Source organism: Sus scrofa, chromosome 12 (assembly GCF_054392235.1).
Source record: "Sus scrofa isolate SSC_HxYL_T2T_F1_AM1 chromosome 12, Sscrofa_HxYL_maternal_Yorkshire_Landrace_v2.0, whole genome shotgun sequence".
Lineage (NCBI taxonomy): Eukaryota > Metazoa > Chordata > Mammalia > Artiodactyla > Suidae > Sus > Sus scrofa.
In genome coordinates this window covers 46088284-46108874 of record NC_139394.1, presented here as the reverse complement: position 1 = coordinate 46108874, position 20591 = coordinate 46088284, and the positions used below count along the sequence as shown (strand labels likewise).

Below are 20591 nucleotides of genomic sequence, written 5' to 3'. Positions count from 1 at the left end.
CTGCAGTGGTGTCCAAGTTCCCACACCCCGAAGAAGACTCGGGGGACCTAAGAGTGGGTTCTGCCTCGGCCTCACAGGCTGATATGCACCGCCAGAGCCCTTGGGGCGGGTGGGGGAGGAGCCGCCGGCCTCCCGGCTCTGAAAAGTGGGGGAGCAGAGGGAGCTGGTTCGCGCGGAGGGCAACTCACGGAGGAGAAGTTGTGCGGGCCGCAGAGCTCGCCGCGGTACTTGCAGGAGAGCAGCATGTCCTCGAGCTGGTGGCCCAGGCGGTCCATGAAGGCGGCGCTGATGCCCTCGAAGTGGCCCGGCGGCAAGAAGAGGCGGAAGTCGGCCAGCTTGCGGAACCACTGGCGACGCGGCTCGTCGCCCCGCAGCAGCTCGCTGACCAGCGGGCGCGCCGTGCGGTTGGGCAGCAGCAGCCCGAGCCAGTGGCCGGCGTAGTAGAGGTCCCCTTTGGAGAGGCGCGGGAAGCGCAGCGGGTTGTTGTTGCACACGGTGACGGCGGGGAAGGGTAGCTGGCGGCTCCACTCGCGGTGCACGCGCGTGTGCGACGGGAAGCTGAGCCAGTAGAGCAGCCGGTTCGAGGACCAGGACAGCAGCAACCCGAGGGACGTGCAGAAGGCCAGCACCCACAGCGCCCGCCGCTGAAAGGAGCCCCCCGCCGCCGCGCGCCCGGCACACATGTGCCGCAGCCCGTGCAGTTTAGCGCGGCTCAGAGACGGCCGCCCCCTGCGGGCGACCCCCGGCCCCTGCAGCGCCCGCTCGCGCCCGCCGCCCCGGCCGCCCCGGGGCTGCCCGGCCGCCGCCACCGCCGCCGGCGCCGGCTCTTCGCGGGCCATGCGGAAGCGTCCCGGGCCGGTGAGCGCGGTCGCGGGCCGCCCGGCTCCGCCGCTCCGGCTCATTCATTCAGCCCGTGGCTGGCGGCAGCGGCGGCGGTCCCGGCCGGGCGGAGCCGCCATGGGAGTCCGCAGCAGCAGTGGAAGCAGCAGCAGCAGCCGCCGCACGCAGCCCGCGCCAGGGAAGCGTGCGCCCGAAAGGAGCTCCGGTGGCGCGGCATGCCCGCCCGGCGCCGCCACCGCCGCCTCCGCGGGCGCCCGCCCGGGACTGAGCCCGCCTCGGCCGGCCGCCCCTGGCCCCGGCCTCCCCGAGTGCCACCCAGGCTCTCCTGGCCCTGAGTCCTCCTGGAGGATGCCCAACGCCGGCCACTACCTCTGGAGGGGCCCCGCTGGGCGCCGCCTTTCCAGTCCCTGGGTGCTGCGCCCGCCTCCCCTCGTCCTGGACCTCGGGGGACCCTGAGCTGAGTCCCCCCTGCTCCGCCTAACCCCAGCTTTTACGCTGGTCCCGGGAGAGCAGCCACTCGGCCACCATGCCTGATTCGGACATGTCCAAGGGCCCCACCAGCCCGGCCGGTGGCCCGCGGTGCTGGGACACGGGGGAGAAGGCGCCGGGGAACGAGCGCCCCCAGAGGCGCACGCCGGCTCCTGGCTTGGCGGGTGGGGTGGGTGTGTACTGGGGTGAGCGGTCGCCCAGCTGGCTGCTGCCCTCTTTCTCTTCCCTCCGGGACCCTTCTCACTGCTCCTCCGGCTGCACTCGGCCGAGACTTGCTAAGGCTCCCCCAAGTCCAGCGCCCGCGCCCTGCGTGGCGATGTGCCCGCCCTCGTCTGGGGCAGGGGGCGTCTCAGAGTCCGGCCGGAGGCTGCCGGCCGCTGGGCTCCTTCAAGGCAGCTGGCCAGAGGCAAGTGTCGCTTCTCCCCGCTGCTCTCCGAAGTGCCTCGAGTCTCCAGAAAAGCCCGGTCTCACCGTCCCCTGCCTCTTCTTCTTCCTGCCCGGGTGGCGCCAGGAGCTGGGGACTGCGGAGCCCAGGCTACACCTCTCGGGGGTGACGCGGACTCGTTGCTCCGCGCGCCCTGCTCCTTTCGAGACTCCTGGCCCGCGGCGGCGGCGGCGGCGGCCCCGGCTGCGCTCCTCTCCCCGCTGCCCGGCCCTCTTCGGGCCCCGGGCGAACTTGGGCAGCGGCCGCGCGACGCTGGCGCGGCTGGGCTTCGAGCACCTGCTCCTCAGCTCACTGGCCCCGCGGCTCCGGGAGGGCGGGGCGGCGGCGGCGAGCGTTGTGCGCTCCCGGAGACGCGGTGCTGACGCGCGCGGCTCCTCCTCGCTGCATTTTAATTCCTGGCCACTGTGGCCGCTGCACACCGAGCGGGAAGCCGCTTGCCGGAGCCGGCCGGGTGGGGGATGCGATGCACAGATGTGCCGGGTTGCGAGGGCTGGCGGGAGAGAGGTGGAGTAGAAACACTGCGTTTGCGGGGGCCATGTGTAGAGCAGTGTGAGATCACTTCTGTGCGAGGTGGGCCGTCTAGTGTGGGCATTTGAGCAAGTGAGTGAGCGGGGCTGTGAGTCGAGTGTAGGTAGGATGTGCGTGTGTACATGTAAACCGGCCTCTCTGTGTATCTGGTGAATGTGAGCTTATTTGCAGATGATGTGCGGTGGCTGAGTGTGTGTATGGTGTGTGCAGGACAGAGTGTAATGGTGTGTAGGCTCCATGTGTGTGTACGTGTGCATTTAGCGGGGTGTTAGGGGGTGGGTGTACTGGTGGATATCAGGGTTTCCGGATGTGGTGTGTGGTTGGTGTGTTTGCATGTGTGTAGATGCATACGTGGGTTCAGGGGCAGGGAGCAGTCACTGGGTCTCTGGCAGGTTGGGTTCAGCGGGGCAGCCCTGCCTCCTGACTCTTGGGAACTTCCAGTGCTTCCCTGCCACTTCCCTGGGTGGGTCTGCTGCTCAACCCTGGCTCAGTGGGCTTAGCACAGCCCTCCTGGGAGCGGGGAGGGAAGAGTGTGACTTCAGGGGACAGGAGATTCCATCTCTGCCATTCTCATGGCCGGGCTCCTCCAGCTAGTTGGCTGGTAATGTTGCCCTTCCCTCCTCGAGAAGCCCAGGGGCTTCCACGAACCCCTGGGGGCACATTTGGACACGTTCATTGAACTTTAAAGAATATTCTGCCCTAGTATGTTTAGAAGGATGGATGACGCCTGTAGTGTATTGCTAACTCGATTTCACACATGAAACTGGGGAGACCCAGTCCTTGCTCAAGGTCAATGAGCCCCTAAGTGGTGGACCAGGGTTCTGCACCCTGGTTCTTATAGACGCCATTCTTTCTACTGCACCGAGGGGTCTTACCATTTGCACTTCCTGGGCTAGGTGACTCGACCCCCAGGGCTGGAGTCTTTGCTCCTGTGACTTTCTGGCTGTGTGTGGTGTATGGTAGATCTCTGTGTATATTTCCCAAATAATTGACTCACTGGGACAGGTAGCACTTCCAGCCTTATTACTCTAAGGGATAAAGGACATTCTGAATTGAGGGGATTCAGACATTTTTCAGAGAGTAGGTTTTGATGGTTGGGGGAGGGGGAGATGATGTGAAGGGGTCCTGAAGGTGGGAGGGCACCAGTGAAGTTGGGGGATTTGGGGTTTGCAGGATTTGGATTTGGGCCTGGACAGGCATTTCACCCGCTTTGGGATGATTCATTAGAGGTGGTCCAGGCATGTCTGTTGGATGAGCATCAGGTGTCTGAGTGATACTGGGTGGGCTCTTCCTCCCCACTGACCTGGAGGGTCATTCCAACCCAGCAGGAGGGTATTTTTTGTCCTCTTTTTACAATTTTTTGTTTGTTTGGTTGGTTGGTTTTAGGGCTGCACCTGCAGCTTATGGACGTTCCCAGGCTAGGGGTCCAATTGGAACTACAGCAGCCGGCCACAGCCACAGTCACAGCAATGCCAGATCCGAGCTGCGTCTGCAGCCTACACCACAGCTCTCTCCAACACCAGAGCCTTAACCCACTGAGTGAGGCCAGCGATCAAACCCACGTCCTCATAGATTCTAGTCAGGTTCATTATCACTGAGCCACAACAGGAACTCCCTACAATTGCGGAACCAAGCGCATGAAGAGCAGGAATTGGATTCAGCTCTAACTTACTGCAAAGTCCAAGATTTTCCTTCTCCATCATGCTTCATTCAAAAATATTAGAATTAATAATATTAATAATAAATGTAGGACTGTCTAAGCAGTAGGACCAGTTCTAAGTGACTTATACTAAAAAAAATGTTAAGTGTTCTAAGAGTTCAATCCTCACAATAATCCTATGGGTTAACTAGTATTCTTTTCTCTACTTCAAAGAGAAGGAATCTTTACTACAGAGAGGTTGAGTTACTCTCCCTAAGCCACACAGCTTCAGCGAGAGAGCAGCTTTTGCATGCAGGCAGTCTGGCTCCACTCCACCCCCTGAGCTCTCAAACCCTACCCCATACTCTGCCCTCAGTGCCACACTGACATGACAACTCATGTGAATTAGCTTTCCCATCCTTTCAGGCTCACTTGGCTGGAAAAACAAATTCACGAGGCAGTGCATGAGCTGACACAAGTGACCTATCCACCAAGAAGTGAGAATTTAGCGTTGTGATTTGCCAATAATTGGCTTTTAAGAAAATTTCCCTTCTCTTGTTTATTTCTAAAACATCTGTCGCTCCCCACCTGGCATCCTGGCCTTCTGTGTGACATTTGGGTGCCAGCCAGCCCACATTCTGGTGTGTGACCACCACCACCAATTATAAGCTCCTTCTCCCGTGAAATGAGTTTGTCGGGAGGGAAGGTCAATCTCAACGTGCTTTTCTGTTTTTATAACCCAGCCATAGGACCTGACACCTGTTGGCTCGATCAGGCTTCCCTGGAGCCCCCCGATTTCCTGCTCACTCTGAACCCCTACAACTCAGAGGTTTTGGTATTGGAAAGTATTGGAGGTCCCACCGAACCCCGAGTCCCACCTGTTGTTGGAATCTCTGCTACACACCCCATCAGTGACAGTCCGCTGGTAACCGATTCCATTCTGAAACATCTGGCAGTGTTTAAAATGTCCTTTCATCAAATTGGAATTGGTCTCTTTGCAAATGTCTCCTAATTTATCCCTGGGGAGCCACACAGAATAAGTTTGATCTTTCTTTCACATGGGAGCCTTTCAAGATACTTTAGAGAATCAAAGCCCATCAGTGGTGAAAGGAGCTCTAGCAGTGTACCTACCTAGCAAAGTCTTCAAGAAAGTCTTTTTTTTTCCCTCCAGGTTAATGCCATCAGTTCTTCACCTGTTTCTCCCGTATTTTCTGCGCTTGGAATGGGGTCTTGGATGGCGATGTTTTTAAAATGGGACCCTTCAGCTCTGTGGAGCACGACCTCATCAAGTCCTTTATTCTGGACTAGCTCCTTCCAAGCCCTTTCTTCTGATGGTCGTGGGTTCTAATTTGCTCTCTCACCTCTGGGGTGTAGAGGAGGTGATGGGTGGAGCCTGGAAAGAGGGGCAGTGACAATGGCTTCTGGGTATCTCTGCTTAGACTGCCAAGTGCGCGTCCTTTAGTCTTAGAGTTCATTGCTTTTAAAGGGGCAGGTGGGCTTTTGTGGGTCTGCCTGTGGACACAAGAGCTCCCCTTATCTCCTTCTTTCTCTGCTTTTCCTTTTCTGTGTCTTTATTTCCCTGCGCTCTCTATCATCTGCCTCTCTCACTCCCCTCTTCTCTCTTCTCTTTTCTCTTTCTCTTCTTTCTCCCTTCTCTTCTTTCCCCGATTTTCCCTCTCCCCACTTCTGCCTGAAGCCTAGAGGTCCCTTCTGATACCTTCTTAGTTTGTTCAAGCTCCCAGCTGCCCATCCTTCCCCAGCACGAAACCCCAGGGGTGAGAGAGCAAACAGGGGCCTGCAACCAGCAGAAGAAAGATCGGGCTGGAAGGACCCGATGGAGAGTAGAGGGCTAGTGGGTTCGTGCTCTGTTGAAGCACTGAGTGCCACGGCGAATGGAAAATCCTGAAAGGTGGGAAGACGTAATGCTGCCTGGAACCTAATTCAATCCCTTCACTCTGAAGGGTGGAAGCAGAGGTCCAGAGAGGGGAGTGGCTTGCTCAAAGTCATGCCAATTGATACTGAGAAACACAGAACCAGAATCCAGATTCCAGCTTCTGGCTCATTCTCTGCTCATCCTATGGAATAACTTTTTTTTTTTTTCTTTTTCGGCTATACCTATGGCATACGGAGGTTCCTGGGCCAGGAGTCCAATTAGAGCTGCATCTGCGGCCTCTGATTGGAGTTGCATCCACAACCTATGCTGTAGCTTGTGGGATCCCTAACCCACAGAGCTAGGTGAGGGATGGAACCCCCATCCTCACAGAGACAACGTCGGGTCCTTAACCCACTGAGCCGTAATGGGAACTCCTGAGATAAGTTTTGTCACAGCCCATTTTGAAATCAGCAATGTATTCACATGGTTCAGAAAGGGCAAAGAGTAAGAGTCTCGTAAAAAGTCTTTCTACCTCTCACCTACCCCAGCCAACCATTTTCTTCCTCCCTGGAGGCAACTAATGCTATCAATTTGTTGTGTAACCTATTAGTGATACTTATGAATATACATGTGTATATGTAGTCTCCATATGTCTCCCTTTTCTCACGCAAATGGTTGCAGTCTGTGAGTATCATTTACTAGAGTAATTGTATTCTGTCTTCTTCACACCTTTTTTCTCTGTATTTGCAGTTATTTTATGGTTGCCTTCCTCTGGCAGCTCATTCCACCTTCTGTTAGTTTCCTCAACTTCTCATTTCACATTGTCCTGCTCTCCCATCCAAAAAGGACAGTGGGTCCTATGACCAGGTGGTATACAGAGCTTGCCATTTTATTATCAGATTTCCCGTTAACTCTTTGCTAGATATGCTGATGGAGAAAAGCTCTCGTGTGGATAATCCCAGACAGCAGGTAAGGGAAAGATATTGGCATTTGCCTCTAAAGTGTGTATACATGATTTGTAAATCATTTGTATAGGATTTAATTTTCTGGTCATATTTTCTTTAGATGAATTACAACACACACACACACACACACACACACACACACACACACACTCGAGTGCCCTGAGCACAGAGCTTTCGTTGGTTTAGCATTGGGTGACAGAGAAAGTCAGTTTGCGACTAATATATAAAGTGGGTAAAAAGTGGGTAAAGACACACCACAGGGAGAACCAGAGGGTGTCAGTGCCAAAAGTGATCTTAATGGGCATGCAGTTAAACTTAGAAGAGGAAATTGATATATATAGGGTTTTTTGTTTTTGTTTTTGTCTTTTTAGGGCAGCACCCGAGGTGTACGGAGGTTCCCAAGCTAGGGGTGGAATCGGAGCTATAGCTGCCGGCCTACACCACAGCCATAGCAACGCCAGATCTAAGCCACATCTGTGACCTACACTACAGCTCACAGCAACGCTGGATCCCTAACCCACTGAGCGGGGCTGGGGATCGAACCTGCATCCTCATGGATGCTAGTCAGATTCGCTTCCACTGAGCCATGATGGAAACTCCAGTGTATATGATTTAGGGACTTGCCCTGGTCACTGAGAGGATGATCTTATGATGGTGATGAGGATGGTGATGACGATTGTGATGGTGGTGATGCTGAGGATGCTGAGGATGCTGATGCTGATAGCTAATGCTGATTGAGTATTAACTATGCATCAGGCACTAAGCTCAGTAAACATGCATTCATTAACTCATTTCATCCTCACAGCAACCATATGAGGTGAGCATCACCATTACAGATCTTCTGTACTGGAGGAAATTGAGGCAGAGATTGGCTAAGTAATTTGTCCAGCCAGTGGCTGGACCCAAACCCAGCTCTTTTGGTCCTAGAATGCAGGGTCTTAACCAGGGTGATTGAAAGTAGCTGAAATTCTGACTGGAGCAGGAATCGATTGGGCTCCTAGCCCGTGTTGGGCACTGTCCTGGGTGCTGGGAATGAAGCATCTTCTCAGACGTGATCCCTGTCTTAGCCTGTGGTCTTGTGGGTGATGTGGGTAAGAAAAGACATGCTTTTGATGAAGAATGATAAAGATGGAGTTCCTATCATGGCTCGGTGTTAACGAACCCAACTAGTATCCATGAGGACGCGGGTTCGATCCCTGGCCTTGCTCAGTGGGTTAAGGATCTGGCATGGCTGCAAGCTGTGATGTAGGTCATGGATGCAGCTCGAATCTGGTGTTGCTGTGGCTGTGGTGTAGGCGGGCAGCTCCAGCTCCAGTTTGACCCCTAGCCTGGAAACCTCCATATGCCATGCGTGTGGCCCTAAAAAGAAAAAAAGACCAAAAAAAAAAAAAAAAAAGAATGATAAATGTTACGTCTGAGAGGGTCCAGGCGAGGGGACGTCCCTCCAGTGGTCTGAGAGTGATCACCATTTCCCACCGAATTTCTCCATTCATGTTCATCTTCTCACCCCAAGTCAAGGAGAACGGGGCGACTCTGCTACGGGGATCACCTTGGAGCCAGGATCTCTGACCAAAGGCAACACCAGCACAGGTCTGCGCTGGACAGCCCTGACCTGTGACACTGACATGTCTACACCCATGTCCTCCTCCTGACATGGGTTTTTGTGTCCTCCACGGAGTCTTGTTGACCTGTGACGTTTTCTTTCTAAGGTCAGGCCATGTCAATACTTGATCCGTCTCCTTCCCCCGGCACCGTCTTCCCGATGCTGGGTTTAGGCTTGAGTAACTGTGTCTCGGCTGTAACATTGAGCATGAGGTCAGCAGAGCAATGGAGCTTTGCACACTTTCTACCCAATTTCCTCTCCCATACACATAACAAAATACTCACTAAAACAGTTAAGTGGAATAACCTTCTCTGGCAGTTACCAACCGCTCCTATTGCGAAAAGGCAGGCAGTTAAAATGGGATTTAATGACATATAAAACCCCAGGTACAATTAGGCATTTTATTCACAATTCCTTAACTATTCCCTGAACGGTTTTCAGCCATGACTTAGTCTTACCCAGGCTCTCACCTCCCCTTGGGGGAGCCCTAAATAACCAGCCTGGAATCTGTCTCGCAGACAGACCCTCTGCAATGACTCAGAGATTTAAGGCCATGTTGATTTGTCAAAAGCCTCCATCCAGGCTGCTTTCCCTCCAGTATCAGCTTCCCTCTGTCTTAGCTACTAGCAATGTGTTTACTTTCTTTCCCTTATAAATGACCTTGCCAAACCACGACCTGGGATTCCCTTCTCCTAGTTTATCTTGCCTGTCCACCCACAGGAGGGGCAGCGTGGGAGGCACTGGGCGCATTCGTTTTCAGTGGGGTGGACCTGCGAGATTATCTAAACAGGAGACAGGGAGAGAAGGGCAGGACGGGAAGGTAGGAGAAGGGGAGAGGAGAGGAGGGGATGACAGGGAGGAGAGGAGAGGCAAGTGACACAGCATCTCAGCCAGGTCCCTACCACATCCTGTTATGTGCACCATGCAACGTTCTTCATGACAACTCTCCCAGGTCGGCAATATTGTCCCATTTTGCAGATGGAGACATGGAAACTCCTATCTTTCCAACCTTATGCTCTCTGTGGCTGGTTTAAGCTGTGCTTAAATGCAACCATTTGGTTGCATCGGATGAAAGGCAACCATAATCACCCAATGCAACCATTCACTGAGCTAGATGTCAGGCAGTAAGTTAAGCCTCAATTTCTAGAGAAAGAAAACGAGGCTCAGAGAGGTAAGGTTACTTGCCTAGAGTCACACAGACTAAGTCACTTAGTAGCGGTGCAAGGATTCCAACCCAGGTCTGACTCCAGTGTGTTGGCGATTATTAGAAAGTCAGGAAATTGGGAATTCCGAAAGAGATAAGATCGGGGTGGGGGGGGGTGGCAGCATCATTCAGAGTTTTGCAAAAGCGCTAGAGCAGATGAAGTAAGAACAGAAACCAGGTGCTCAGTATCTGCTGTGCAGCTACCCAGCTTCTGTGGCGTGCCATCGTGGGCAGAGCTAAAACTATACAAGCCCAGTGGTGGGAAAGAGGTTTAGCAAAGACCCATGGGTCCAAGTACCAGGCAGGGCTAAGCAAGTTGAAGAGGGCCCCCCCCAAACAGTTCCTTTCTTGGCATCCAAATGATCAGACACACTGAGAGCCATCACCTGGCTTCAAAGTAGGAGGGCGTCTTTACAAACCACAGGCTTTCAGCCCACCCTCCTGTCTCCTTCCCTCCTTCCCTCTCTTTTCCTCCCTCCTTCTTCTCCTTCCTTCCAGACCTCAGCTTTGCTTTCTTCTTTTAATCAATACTTCTCTAGACCAACAGTGCTGAAGTTTACTCATTCGATATTTCTTAGCAGCCTACAGCACTAACACACAACATTAGATTCAAAGCAGCTTCCTGAAAGTGCTTGGAGTTATAAAGGCAAGTCTGTAAGTTTGATGTCTAATAAGACCATGAAACAGTTCATACCCTTTGACCTGGTAATCCCACACCCTAATAGGTTCCCCAAGGAAATAAGCTGAAAACACAGTACCAAGGTATTTGCAATGGGGCTTTTCATGGTAGAGAAAAACAAGCCAGTGAGAAAACAGTTCAGGCCCAGCACGAGGGGAATGGCTAAGGGGAGGATAGTGACACTCTGTCATTGAAAAATAATATCATTTTTTAAAAAAGGAATAGGACAAGGATGCCTAGGTGTTTAGAGATGAAATATCACTGAGTAAAAAGATCTGAGCACAAAGGGCGCCCCCAGCCTGATCGGCCTCCAGGGAAACATGTCTTTGTACATGAACAATGGTCAGAGGAGAATGAGGAGAGACAGGGCTTACTACCAAGTAGGCTCTTTTTGGTAAAGTTACTTACATTGCAGACAATGCCCAAGCAAGCTTACCCAAGCCAGGCTCGGAAAGAAGGCCTGTCGCAAGAAGAAAATGTTCTGTCTTTATAAACTGGTGTCACTGGACTATGGGCCACGGTTGCCTTGGACTTCTTGGCCAACCTTATCATCCTCCCCACCCTGGCACTGCCCGCCCACCAGTGGAAATAGCCACAGATGCTGCCCACATGTAGCTGGCTACCATCACCATGAACGCTGCCCACTCTCGTGTGTTCCTCCTGGCTTCTGACTCCTGGGTACCTCCCCCGGCCCCCACATTATAGGGTTCCACCGGGATCCCCACTTAATCTCAATCCCTTTGAATAAAAGCCCAGCAATGACTCCCACAATAGATGCTTTGTGACCAAATGGTGACTCATAGCAAAACCTGACTCAGAGGCTCACTGTCCCCAGGAAGGGAGGGGTGCGTGGTAGAGGATTGCTCGGAGATGTTGCTTTCCCTGTATCCTTTCTGCTGGCTGGGCCTCTTTCACCTCTCCCCAGATTTTGCCAGAGACCTTACTCTGACTTGTGATTAAACTCATGGCTGGCTGACTTGGTTCGAAGCACTTGACCCTGGCTGGACCTCAATAGCATGGAAGGCCTGAGCCATTTCTCCAACGATTTGATGCTTCCACCTTTAACTATGGTTGGAATTCTCCTAGGTCTTGGCACTCATGATATTCTTTCCAGTCTAGAGGCAGTTCAAAAAGATAAGGAAGCATGTACCCTAAAGGTTTTTTTGCCGTGCTATTGACAATAACCAAGACATGGAAGCGACCTAAGTGTCCATTGATAGAGGAATGGATAAAGAAGATGTGGTACATACATACAATGGAATATTACTCAGCCATAAAAAGAATGAGATAATGCCATTTGCAGCAACATAGATGAAGCTAGAAACTATCATACTAAGTGAAGTCAGACAGTGACAAACATAATATTGATATCACTTATATGTGGGATCTAAATAAAGGATACAAACGAACATATTCACAGAACAGAAACAGACACACAGACTTTGAAAAACTTATGGTTACCAAAGGGGACAGTTTTGTGGGGGAGGAATGGACTGGAGGTTGGGGATTGGCACATGCACACTGGGGTGTATGGAATGCCGGCCAGTAGGGACCTGCTGCAGAGCACAGAGAACTCTACCCAATATTCTGTGATAATCTGTGTGGAAAAAGAATCTGGAAAAAAAAAAGTCTGAAAGCGAATGGCTGTGTATACATGCAGAGCTGAATCACTTGTTGGGATTTTGTTGTACAGCAGAAATGATGGCAACCTTGTGAATTACCTCTACTTCAAAAAAGCCTTAAATAAACAAAATGATGAAAGAAAGTGTTAAAAAATGTTAGCTGACTCTAACAACAACAAAGAAAAAAAAGGCAAAGAGATAAGGAAGAGTTTGAGCAGTCACAATGCATATGAAACCTATTGAAGTAGACGTTATTCTTTCTCTTTGTGCCAAGGAGGAAACTGAAGCTGAAAGAGATCAAGTGGATTATTTAAGGTTAAACTTGGGTTTTGCTGATGTTAAATCCTACCCCACCCCCTCACCCCCCCACCTCCCACCCCCTCACCCCCCCACCTCCCACCCCCCACCCCCCTGCCCCCCGTTATCCCGTACAGCCTTCTGGGCACCTAAGATACCATCACATGGTTAAAGCATGAGTGAGACTTTGCTTTTCAGGGAGTCTGCTTCCTTTTTACTTCACGTACAATTCTGATAACATGCTGGGTTATTTGTTTTCCTGGCTCTCAGGAGAACAGAAATGATACATATTAGGAAAAGAAACAAGTAGGCTTAAGATTCAAGACCATGATAGCCAGAATGTATAGCCAAAACCTGACCACAAAGGAGAAGACAAAACAACTATAAAAACAGATAAAAGGACTTAAAAAAAAAAGATTTCACTTAATGTTGGGCAAAGCCCCACTACGTTTCATATCATCCTGAGTCTTTTAGCCCCAAATAATGTGGGAATGTACAAGGATGACCTTGAGTTGCCAAGATTACATTTTGTTTTGTGTAATTTGCATAAGAATACATGAAAGAAGAATAAATGAAATATATTTTTCAGAAGGAGTTTTGGCCAAATGGTTCCATTAAAAAAAAAAAAAGTGTGGGAGTTCCCATTATAGCGCAGCGGAAACAAATCTGACTAGGAACCATGAGGTTGCAGGTTCATGCTCAGGTGGGTTAAGGTCCTTGCTCAGTGGGTTAAGGATCCGGCATTGCCATGAGCTGTGGTGTGGATCGCAGATGTGGCTTAGGTCTGGTGTTGCTGTGACTATGGTGTGAGCTGGTGGCTGCAGTGCCAATTAGACCCCTTGCCTAGGAACCTCCATATGCCACGAGCGTGGCCCTAAAAACCAAAAAAAAAAAAAAGGTGGTGCTCAAAGGAATGAATAAATCCTTAACTCTTGGAAACATCAGCTATTCCAAAAAAATGGCTTATTTCTTTGGGAGAGAGGGTCTAGATGACAGAGGTCCATTTCGTTCATGGGCCCACTGTTTCATTATCACCTTGAACGAAGCTTCCCTGTTGTCATTTTGTTTGATGGCCAAGCCATGATTCGGTACAAGGCTTAATATTCCCAATCAGTTATAATGCTGCCAGTTGGGTTACGTTGTGGGTGTTTAGTTGTTCTATAAAAGGGAGTTTCGTGGTATTTAAATGTTTCTATCTCTTTTCTGTTTCTTAAACTAAAAATAATGACAGACCAATTTTTACCTCATTTTTTTTCCCCTTGCAGGAAGAAACAATAAAGGAGAAATGGGATTCTATTTGAGAAAAGAGTTCTACCACTCGTGTGGCCATCAGAAACCTTTTAAGTTTTCGTTCTATAGGACCGAGAAGTCTGGTGAATTGGTGAAAGATTTCTGACTTTCAGACCAGTGTCAGAAATCAGAATGTCTCAACAAATGGAGCTTGTCTATTAGCTTTCTGAATGCAAATTTTCCTCAGAGGGTTTCGGGTGCGTGTGTGTGTGTGTGTGTCCCTGTGTATGCATGTGTGTGCCTGTTTCCCTTTTGCACACTCACACTGATTGATACCGAGCAACGTGAAATGTCCATACTGCTTGGTGAAGTATTAATGATACATCCTTTTAATTTTGGAACTGGAATTTTATCTACCTGACTCTACCATTCTGATTGCATCCTTCTTCTCCTTCAAATCCTCCAGTGGCTCCCCACTGCTCATGGCAGAGCTTCCCAGCCTGTGGGTTGTGTCATCGCGGGTAACAGGGAGTGTGGGTATTGACACATCTTGAGGGGCAGCAAAGTAGGCTTGGGGCAGCAGGCATCCCAGGAGCTAGTCAAGACTGCAGCCTTGTTCATTTGCCCCAATATGCTGTATAGATGTGATCTATTTTGCACTTGAAAACATTCCAGAAAATTCTGGCAAAGCCTTGCTTATAAAGCCCTTCTCATCCTGGCCCCACTTATTCTTCACGAACCTCTCCCGCTAGTTCCTTGCCCCAAAACACTTTGTCCTGGCCATGGAATCCTCTTGCTCTTCCATCTTAAACGCATACCAGGTTTTTGCAACTTGATGATGTTGAAATTGAGGCCCAGAAGACATCTTTTTCTTTGCTTGGAAACCTGTCCCTTTTTTTTTTTTTTTTATTTTTAGGGCTGCACCTGCGGCATATGGAGGTTCCCAGGCTAGGGGTCTAATCGGAGCTGCAGCCATCGGCCTACACCACAGCCACAGCAACTCAGGATCTGAGCCTTGTCTGCGATCTACACAGCAGCTCACAGCAATGCCAGATCTTTAGCCCACTGAGCAAGGCCAGGGATCGAACCCACATCCTAGTCGGGTTTGTTAACCACTGAGCCATGACGGGAACTCAGGAACCTGTCACTTCTGAGACCCTGCTCGCCATTCCCCACTCTGAAGCTCCCCCTGCTTCTGCAAACAGGAGTAAACTGTCTCTCCACTCTGCTCCAAGGCAAGCCGTCTAAGGGAAATTGAGAAAGTAACTTAAACTCTCTGAGACTTCATTTCCTCATTTGAAAAATGGAGATAATAATATCTGCCTTGCAAGCTGAATGTAAAGATTAAATAACATATGGAAAGCATTTAGCACCGAGCTGGGCATACAGTAAGCACTTGGTAAATATTTGTGGAATAATAAATTGTAGCTGCTATCATTAACTATAAGACTTTGCCGGTGCACTTAGCCCATAATTGTGCAAGGGTTGTTAACTCCTCTTTTAGGATTTTCCTATTCGTCTTCATGCAATAGAATCTGTGCTGCTAAGGTATCTGCTCCATGAAGGAAAGGATCTTGAGTTTTTCACACTCGGTGGGGCCTGGCACGGAACAGACCTGAGTAATCTTTGTTGATCGCTTGCTTTCTTCCTTGGGTTCTTATGAAGGTCGAATGGGATGATGCATGTGAAATACATTGAAAACCTAACACATCTTGCAAACGTCTTATAAATCGAGGAATTGCCCTTTCATGGATACTTTCGGTCTCAAGGTGATCCTTGGGCTGAGCTGCCAGCCCACGAACTTGCTTGCAGACCACGTTCCGTGGTGTGGCATGTCCATTCTAGATCAGTCTGATGCCCACGCAAAATGCGGGCATTTGTATTCATCCGTTGGACAGAGATAACCAAGGCAGACATTCTATCATCTTCTGAAATAGATGCCTGAACAGAAAAGTCATTCTTGGATCTGTCAGCTTCAGCTCTGAGGCTTCTAGCAGAGATGCAGTTCTAGAAAGATTGTACACTGAGTCCGGATCCCCTTGTGCTCCAGACGAGGGTGTGACGGTCTTTATCAAAGAGGAGGAAGTCACCTTGGGAAGGGGAGGCTAGGGAGACTCTGCTTGGGCTTCAATTTGGGTGAGAGCAGGAAGCTCCTTGGTGATCAGCGGGTCCCATCTTATTGGTCCAATTTATAGGTAAGGAAACTGAGGCCCAGAGAGAGTCATCACCACCAGCTCTGGGATCAGAATTCCAGTATTCCTTCCTTTACTTCCCTGTACCTTTTTAACAGAGAGGGGAGGAGGCGTTCCAGGTAGGAAATAACACTATTGGGAAACTAACCCGGAACACAGGGTCTGTGTAAGGGCTCCATGCATCTGGTTTTGGGAGCTCAGGTCTGAACAGAGGCTGAGAAGAAAAAATTTTCAGTACATGATGGTGAATAAACACCGGTGAGTTACAAGGGCCAGACTGATGTGCGAGTGTGTGTGTGTGTGTGTGTGTGTGTGTGTGTGTGTGTATGTGTACTTTATTACTTAGGTTATAAAGAGGCTTTTATTTTATTTTCTGTTACATTTGCAGGAAATTTGAGTGGAAGATGGTGCCTAATATGAAACTTCTAAAAACTGAATTTCTCAACCGGTGGTGGAACGGATGGGGGTGGGAAAAAAAGGAGGCATTTTCTTGGCTTGAATTAATGAGGGTTTGGGCATGGTGGTGATGGCGGAACGGAAAGAAATATTCCCATGGAAAGGAATCATAGGGCTACGTGTGAGAGACGCGGGGAAGGAAGGATCAGTCTGAGATTCTTTAATGAAGAAGCGGTAACAATTAATCAGGTGCCAAGGTGATGAAGTGAAGGCCAGACAGGTTACAAGACGGATTGCAAACATGCCTGAAAATGCCAAAAAGGCCAAAAAGACAGGGATTTTTATTTAAGTGAACAACCTTTAGCTTTAATAACTGGGGTTTCTGGCTTGGAATAGAGAACTGAACTAATTAGGGAAGGAAGGACCCAGTGGCTTTTAGCTTATTACCGAAGAACTCTAAATTTTAGGTATTTTTCCCCCCAGTCAGATGGTATTCACCTAACTCTTAACAACCATTGACGGTTCCTTTAAGGCAACACGTCTACCTCCTCCCCCTTCTTCAATAGGAAAGGGGGGAGAAAAAAAGCGGGGGGGAGTTCCACTATTGTTCAGCAAGTTAAGAACCTGACATAGAGTCTGTGAGGACGCAGGTTCAATCCCTGGCCTTGTTCAGCGGGTTAAGGATCCAGCCTTGATGCAAACTGCAGCATCAATCACAGATGTGGCTCGGATTCTGTGACTGTGGTGTAGGCTGGCAGCTGCAGCTCTGATTCAACACCTAGCCTGGGAACTTCGCATGCTGCAGGTGCATCTGTAAAAAGAAAAGAAAAAAAAAAAAAAAGAGGAGATGGGCCCTTGCAGACATTCCAGGCTCATGGGCCGGACTGTGGGCTTCCTTTGTCCTGTTTACAGGGTGGCCCGCTTTGGGACCCCTGTTCTTTCCTCTGGACCTTTCATCACCTTAACCAAGTCATTTGGTCATGACATTGGCTTTCCTTTCTGACTTCCAAGCCCCTCGTGGGTTGCTTTATTTAAACACCTTTCCTGGTATTGCCTGGAGCCAGTCTCTCCAGCCTCAAGATCATAAACCAAAGCCTAGCTATGAGGCCTGGCATTGTAACTGGCCTATGGCAGGTATTTGCTTGTTTTGTGTTGTTGCATGCATAAATTAGTGAATGAATGAGGAATGATGAAAGGAAGGGAGGAAGGGGGAATAAAAGGGACAGTATTATTCCACTAATAGATTGAGCCTATATGATACCAAAAACCTTGGTTGATCTGGTTTATTTCTAGGAAAAGGCAGCACCACCCATATATCAACATTTCAAATCATCTACCTAATTGAGGTCAAGGGTCACATCTTTCTTGAAAAAAAGAGTGGATACATAGTTTCAGTGAACTGGTCGACCCACTCAGTGACAACTCTTCATGTTCTTTGTCATAGACCTGGTCTGAGTGGACTGAATATAGACGAATCTGGCATCGAAGGAGCCACCTAACACGTGTGGAAAGGACCCCAGTGGCTGGGGCTGATGTCTTCTCGGCACATTGAGACTAGGAAAGATGAAGTGGCAACTGAGCCCTTGATTGAACTACTCTTCCATGGCCTCCGTCTCCCAGTTCTACTGTCCATACATCTTTTTTCCTTCTTCCTCCACTTCCTCCCCTCCGCTGCTTACTGCTCAGCAATTGACTTTCCAAACGCCTGGCTAAGTAGGGAGGCTTGTGTGCAGACATCTATTTCCTACCTCCACAAACTCCATCAAAATGATAGGAAGAGGGAGTTCCTGTCGTGGCGCAGTGGTTAATGAATCCGACTAGGAACCATGAGGTTGCGGGTTCGATCCCTACCCTTGCTCAGTGGGTTAACGATCCAGCGTTGCCGTGACCTGTGGTGTAGGTCACAGACGCGGCTCGGATCCTGCGTTGCTGTGGCTGTGGTGTAGGCCGGTGGCTACAGCTCCGATTAGACCTCCCATATGCCGCGGGAGCGGCCCAAGAAATGGCAAAAAGACAAAAAAAAAAAAAAAAATGATAGGAAGAGAAAAATCAAGAACATGCTTTCAAAGACAAAGAAGAGACATCTGCGGATTCAATATTTCAATCCATTTTAAAAATATTATTTTATTATGTTTTATGTATATAAATTGATTAATGGGTTTTTTTTTTCTTTTTTCTTTTTCTGGCCTCATCTGTGGTGTATGGAAGTTCCTGGGGTACGGTTCAAGTCAGAGCTGTAGCTGCAGGCTTACGTCACCGCAACACCGGATGGGAGCTGTGTCTGTGACCTACGCCAAAGGTTGCGGCAATGCCAGATTCTTAACCCACTGAGGGAGGCCAGGGATCGAACCTGCGTCCTCACAGAGGCAACATCAGGTTCTTAACCCACTGAGCCACAACAGGAACTCCTCAATCCATTTTTGAAAGGCAGGATATAAAGTGCTGGCTGAGAGGGGAGAGAGGTCCTTTAAAGAAGTGAGCTGAGCTGGTCCACCCAGCAGAATCCCTGTCCTCTTTGTCTTTTGCCTTTTTAGGGCTGCTCGAATGTACGGACATCCCACGCTGAAGTCGTCATCTTCCTCCTCCCCCTTCTCTAGCTTTTCCACCACCTGGGCCATCCTCACTGTCAGGCTGCCTCCCCTCCTCCCCTGAGTGCCTCCTTTCCTCCTGTGGTCCTTATGCCAAAGGATGGTACCACTGACCATGCCAACCAAAGCACAAGCCCTCATGAACAGCTCTCAAAACCCATTATGGAGACCTCTCCTCTGACACAAATCATTTCATGGTGCCAGTGCATGCTCCCATATCTGTTTCCCCACCGGATCATGGGATTTTAGAGACTTCTTTTTTTTTGTCTTTTTGCCATTTCTTGGGCCGCTCCCGAGGCATATGGAGTTTTCCAGGTTAGGGGTCGAATTGGAGCGGTAGCTGCTGGCCTACACCACAGCCACAGCAGCTCAGGATCGGAACCAAGTCTACCACCTACACCACAGCTTACGGCAACACCAGATCCTTAACCCATGGAGCAAGGCCAGGGATTGAACCTGCGTCCTCACAGACTCTATGTCAGGTTCTTAACTTGCTGAACCATAGTGGAACTCCCCCCCCACACACACTTTTTTTCTCCCTTTTTTTTCCCGTTTCCTATTGAAATAGGAGCGGCTGGTAACTGCCAGAGAAGGTTATTCCACTTAACTGTTTTAGTGAGTATTTTGTTATGTGTATGGGAGAGGAAATTGGGTAGAAAGTGTGCAAAGCTCCATTGCTCTGCTGACCTCATGCTCAATGTTACAGCCGAGACACAGTTACTCAAGCCTAAACCCGGCATAGGGAAGACGGTGCCGGGAGAAGGAGGCAGATCAAGTATTGACATGGCCTGACCTTAGAAACAAGACGTCACAGGTCAACAAGACTCCGTGGAGGACACAAAAACCCATGTCAGGAGGAGGACATGGGTGTAGACATGTCAGTGTCACAGGTCAGGGCTCTCCAGCGCAGACCTGTGCTGGTGTTGCCTTTGGTCAGAGATCCTGGCTCCAAGGTGATCCCCGTAGCAGAGTCGCCCCGTTCTCCTTGACTTGGGGTGAGAAGATGAACATGAATGGAGAAATTCGGTGGGAAATGGTGATCACTCTCAGACCACTGGAGGGACGTCCCCTCCCCTGGACCCTCTCAGATGTAACATTTATCATTCTTTTTTTTTTTTTTTCCGTCTTTTTTCTTTTTAGGGCCACACGCATGGCATATGGAGGTTCCCAGGCTAGGGGTCAAACTGGAGCTGGGTCCTCACAGATGCTAGTCAGATTTGTTTCTGCTGAGCCAGGATGGGAACTCCTATATTGTTCTTGACAGTAATCTTCAAAGTGGAGCGCGTGCTTGGCGTATACTAGGCATTCAGTCAAAATTTGGTAAAGACTCCCTCTCTCCGGAGGATGTCTTGTACCTAGAATAGCTTCGCTCTTTCTTCCTACTCCATGGAGGCAAGCAAGATGATGCCTTTATGAGTCAAAAGCTTTCAAAATTAAGTAGTAGAATGATATTACTGCAGTATTCAACTATGCTATAAGGGTGGATTCTATTACTCTGATATTAATACTCTCTATTAGTGTCATATACTGTTTGATGCTTGTCCGTTGAAACCTGGGTGTTTAGATCCCTATGAAATCTCTTAATCCCTTTGATGTCCATCTGCATGTGCAGTTTGTGGTGGTAAGGGATGACATTTATGTCCGGAATGATGGTGGTACTTGGGAGTCATGAGCCCTGGGTTGATGTGCCATATCTGCCACTGACTTAACCCTGTAACTAGATTCTGGGACTATGTCTTTTGTCTTTTTTGTGGGGGCGGGGGGCACGCTTGCAGCATGTGGAAGTTCCTGGGCCAGGGATTGAACTGGTGCCATACTAATGACCCAAGCCACTGCTCCACAAGAGAACTCCTAGGTCTTTCATCTTTAAGACATCATTGGACTAGATAAGCTCTAAAGCGGTGTTTCTCTAAGACTGGTACACACGGAGCTGATCATTACCCTTGGACGAGAGCAGAGCTGGTGCCTCTTGGAGCAATCCTGAACGCCGACGTTGCCTCC

General features: G+C 49.7%; 1 protein-coding gene across 1 annotated transcript in view; it reads right to left on the bottom strand.

The window, feature by feature from the left end:
• Positions 1-1014, bottom strand: part of ASIC2 (acid sensing ion channel subunit 2) — a 276331-nt gene extending 275317 nt beyond the window's left edge. Inside the window, exon 1 of the mRNA XM_021067438.2 lies at positions 189-1014. Coding sequence (XP_020923097.2) covers positions 189-902 — 714 coding nt within the window. The 5' untranslated portion in view covers positions 903-1014. The remainder of the gene's footprint in view (positions 1-188) is intronic.
• Positions 1015-20591: the final 19577 nt, after the last annotated feature.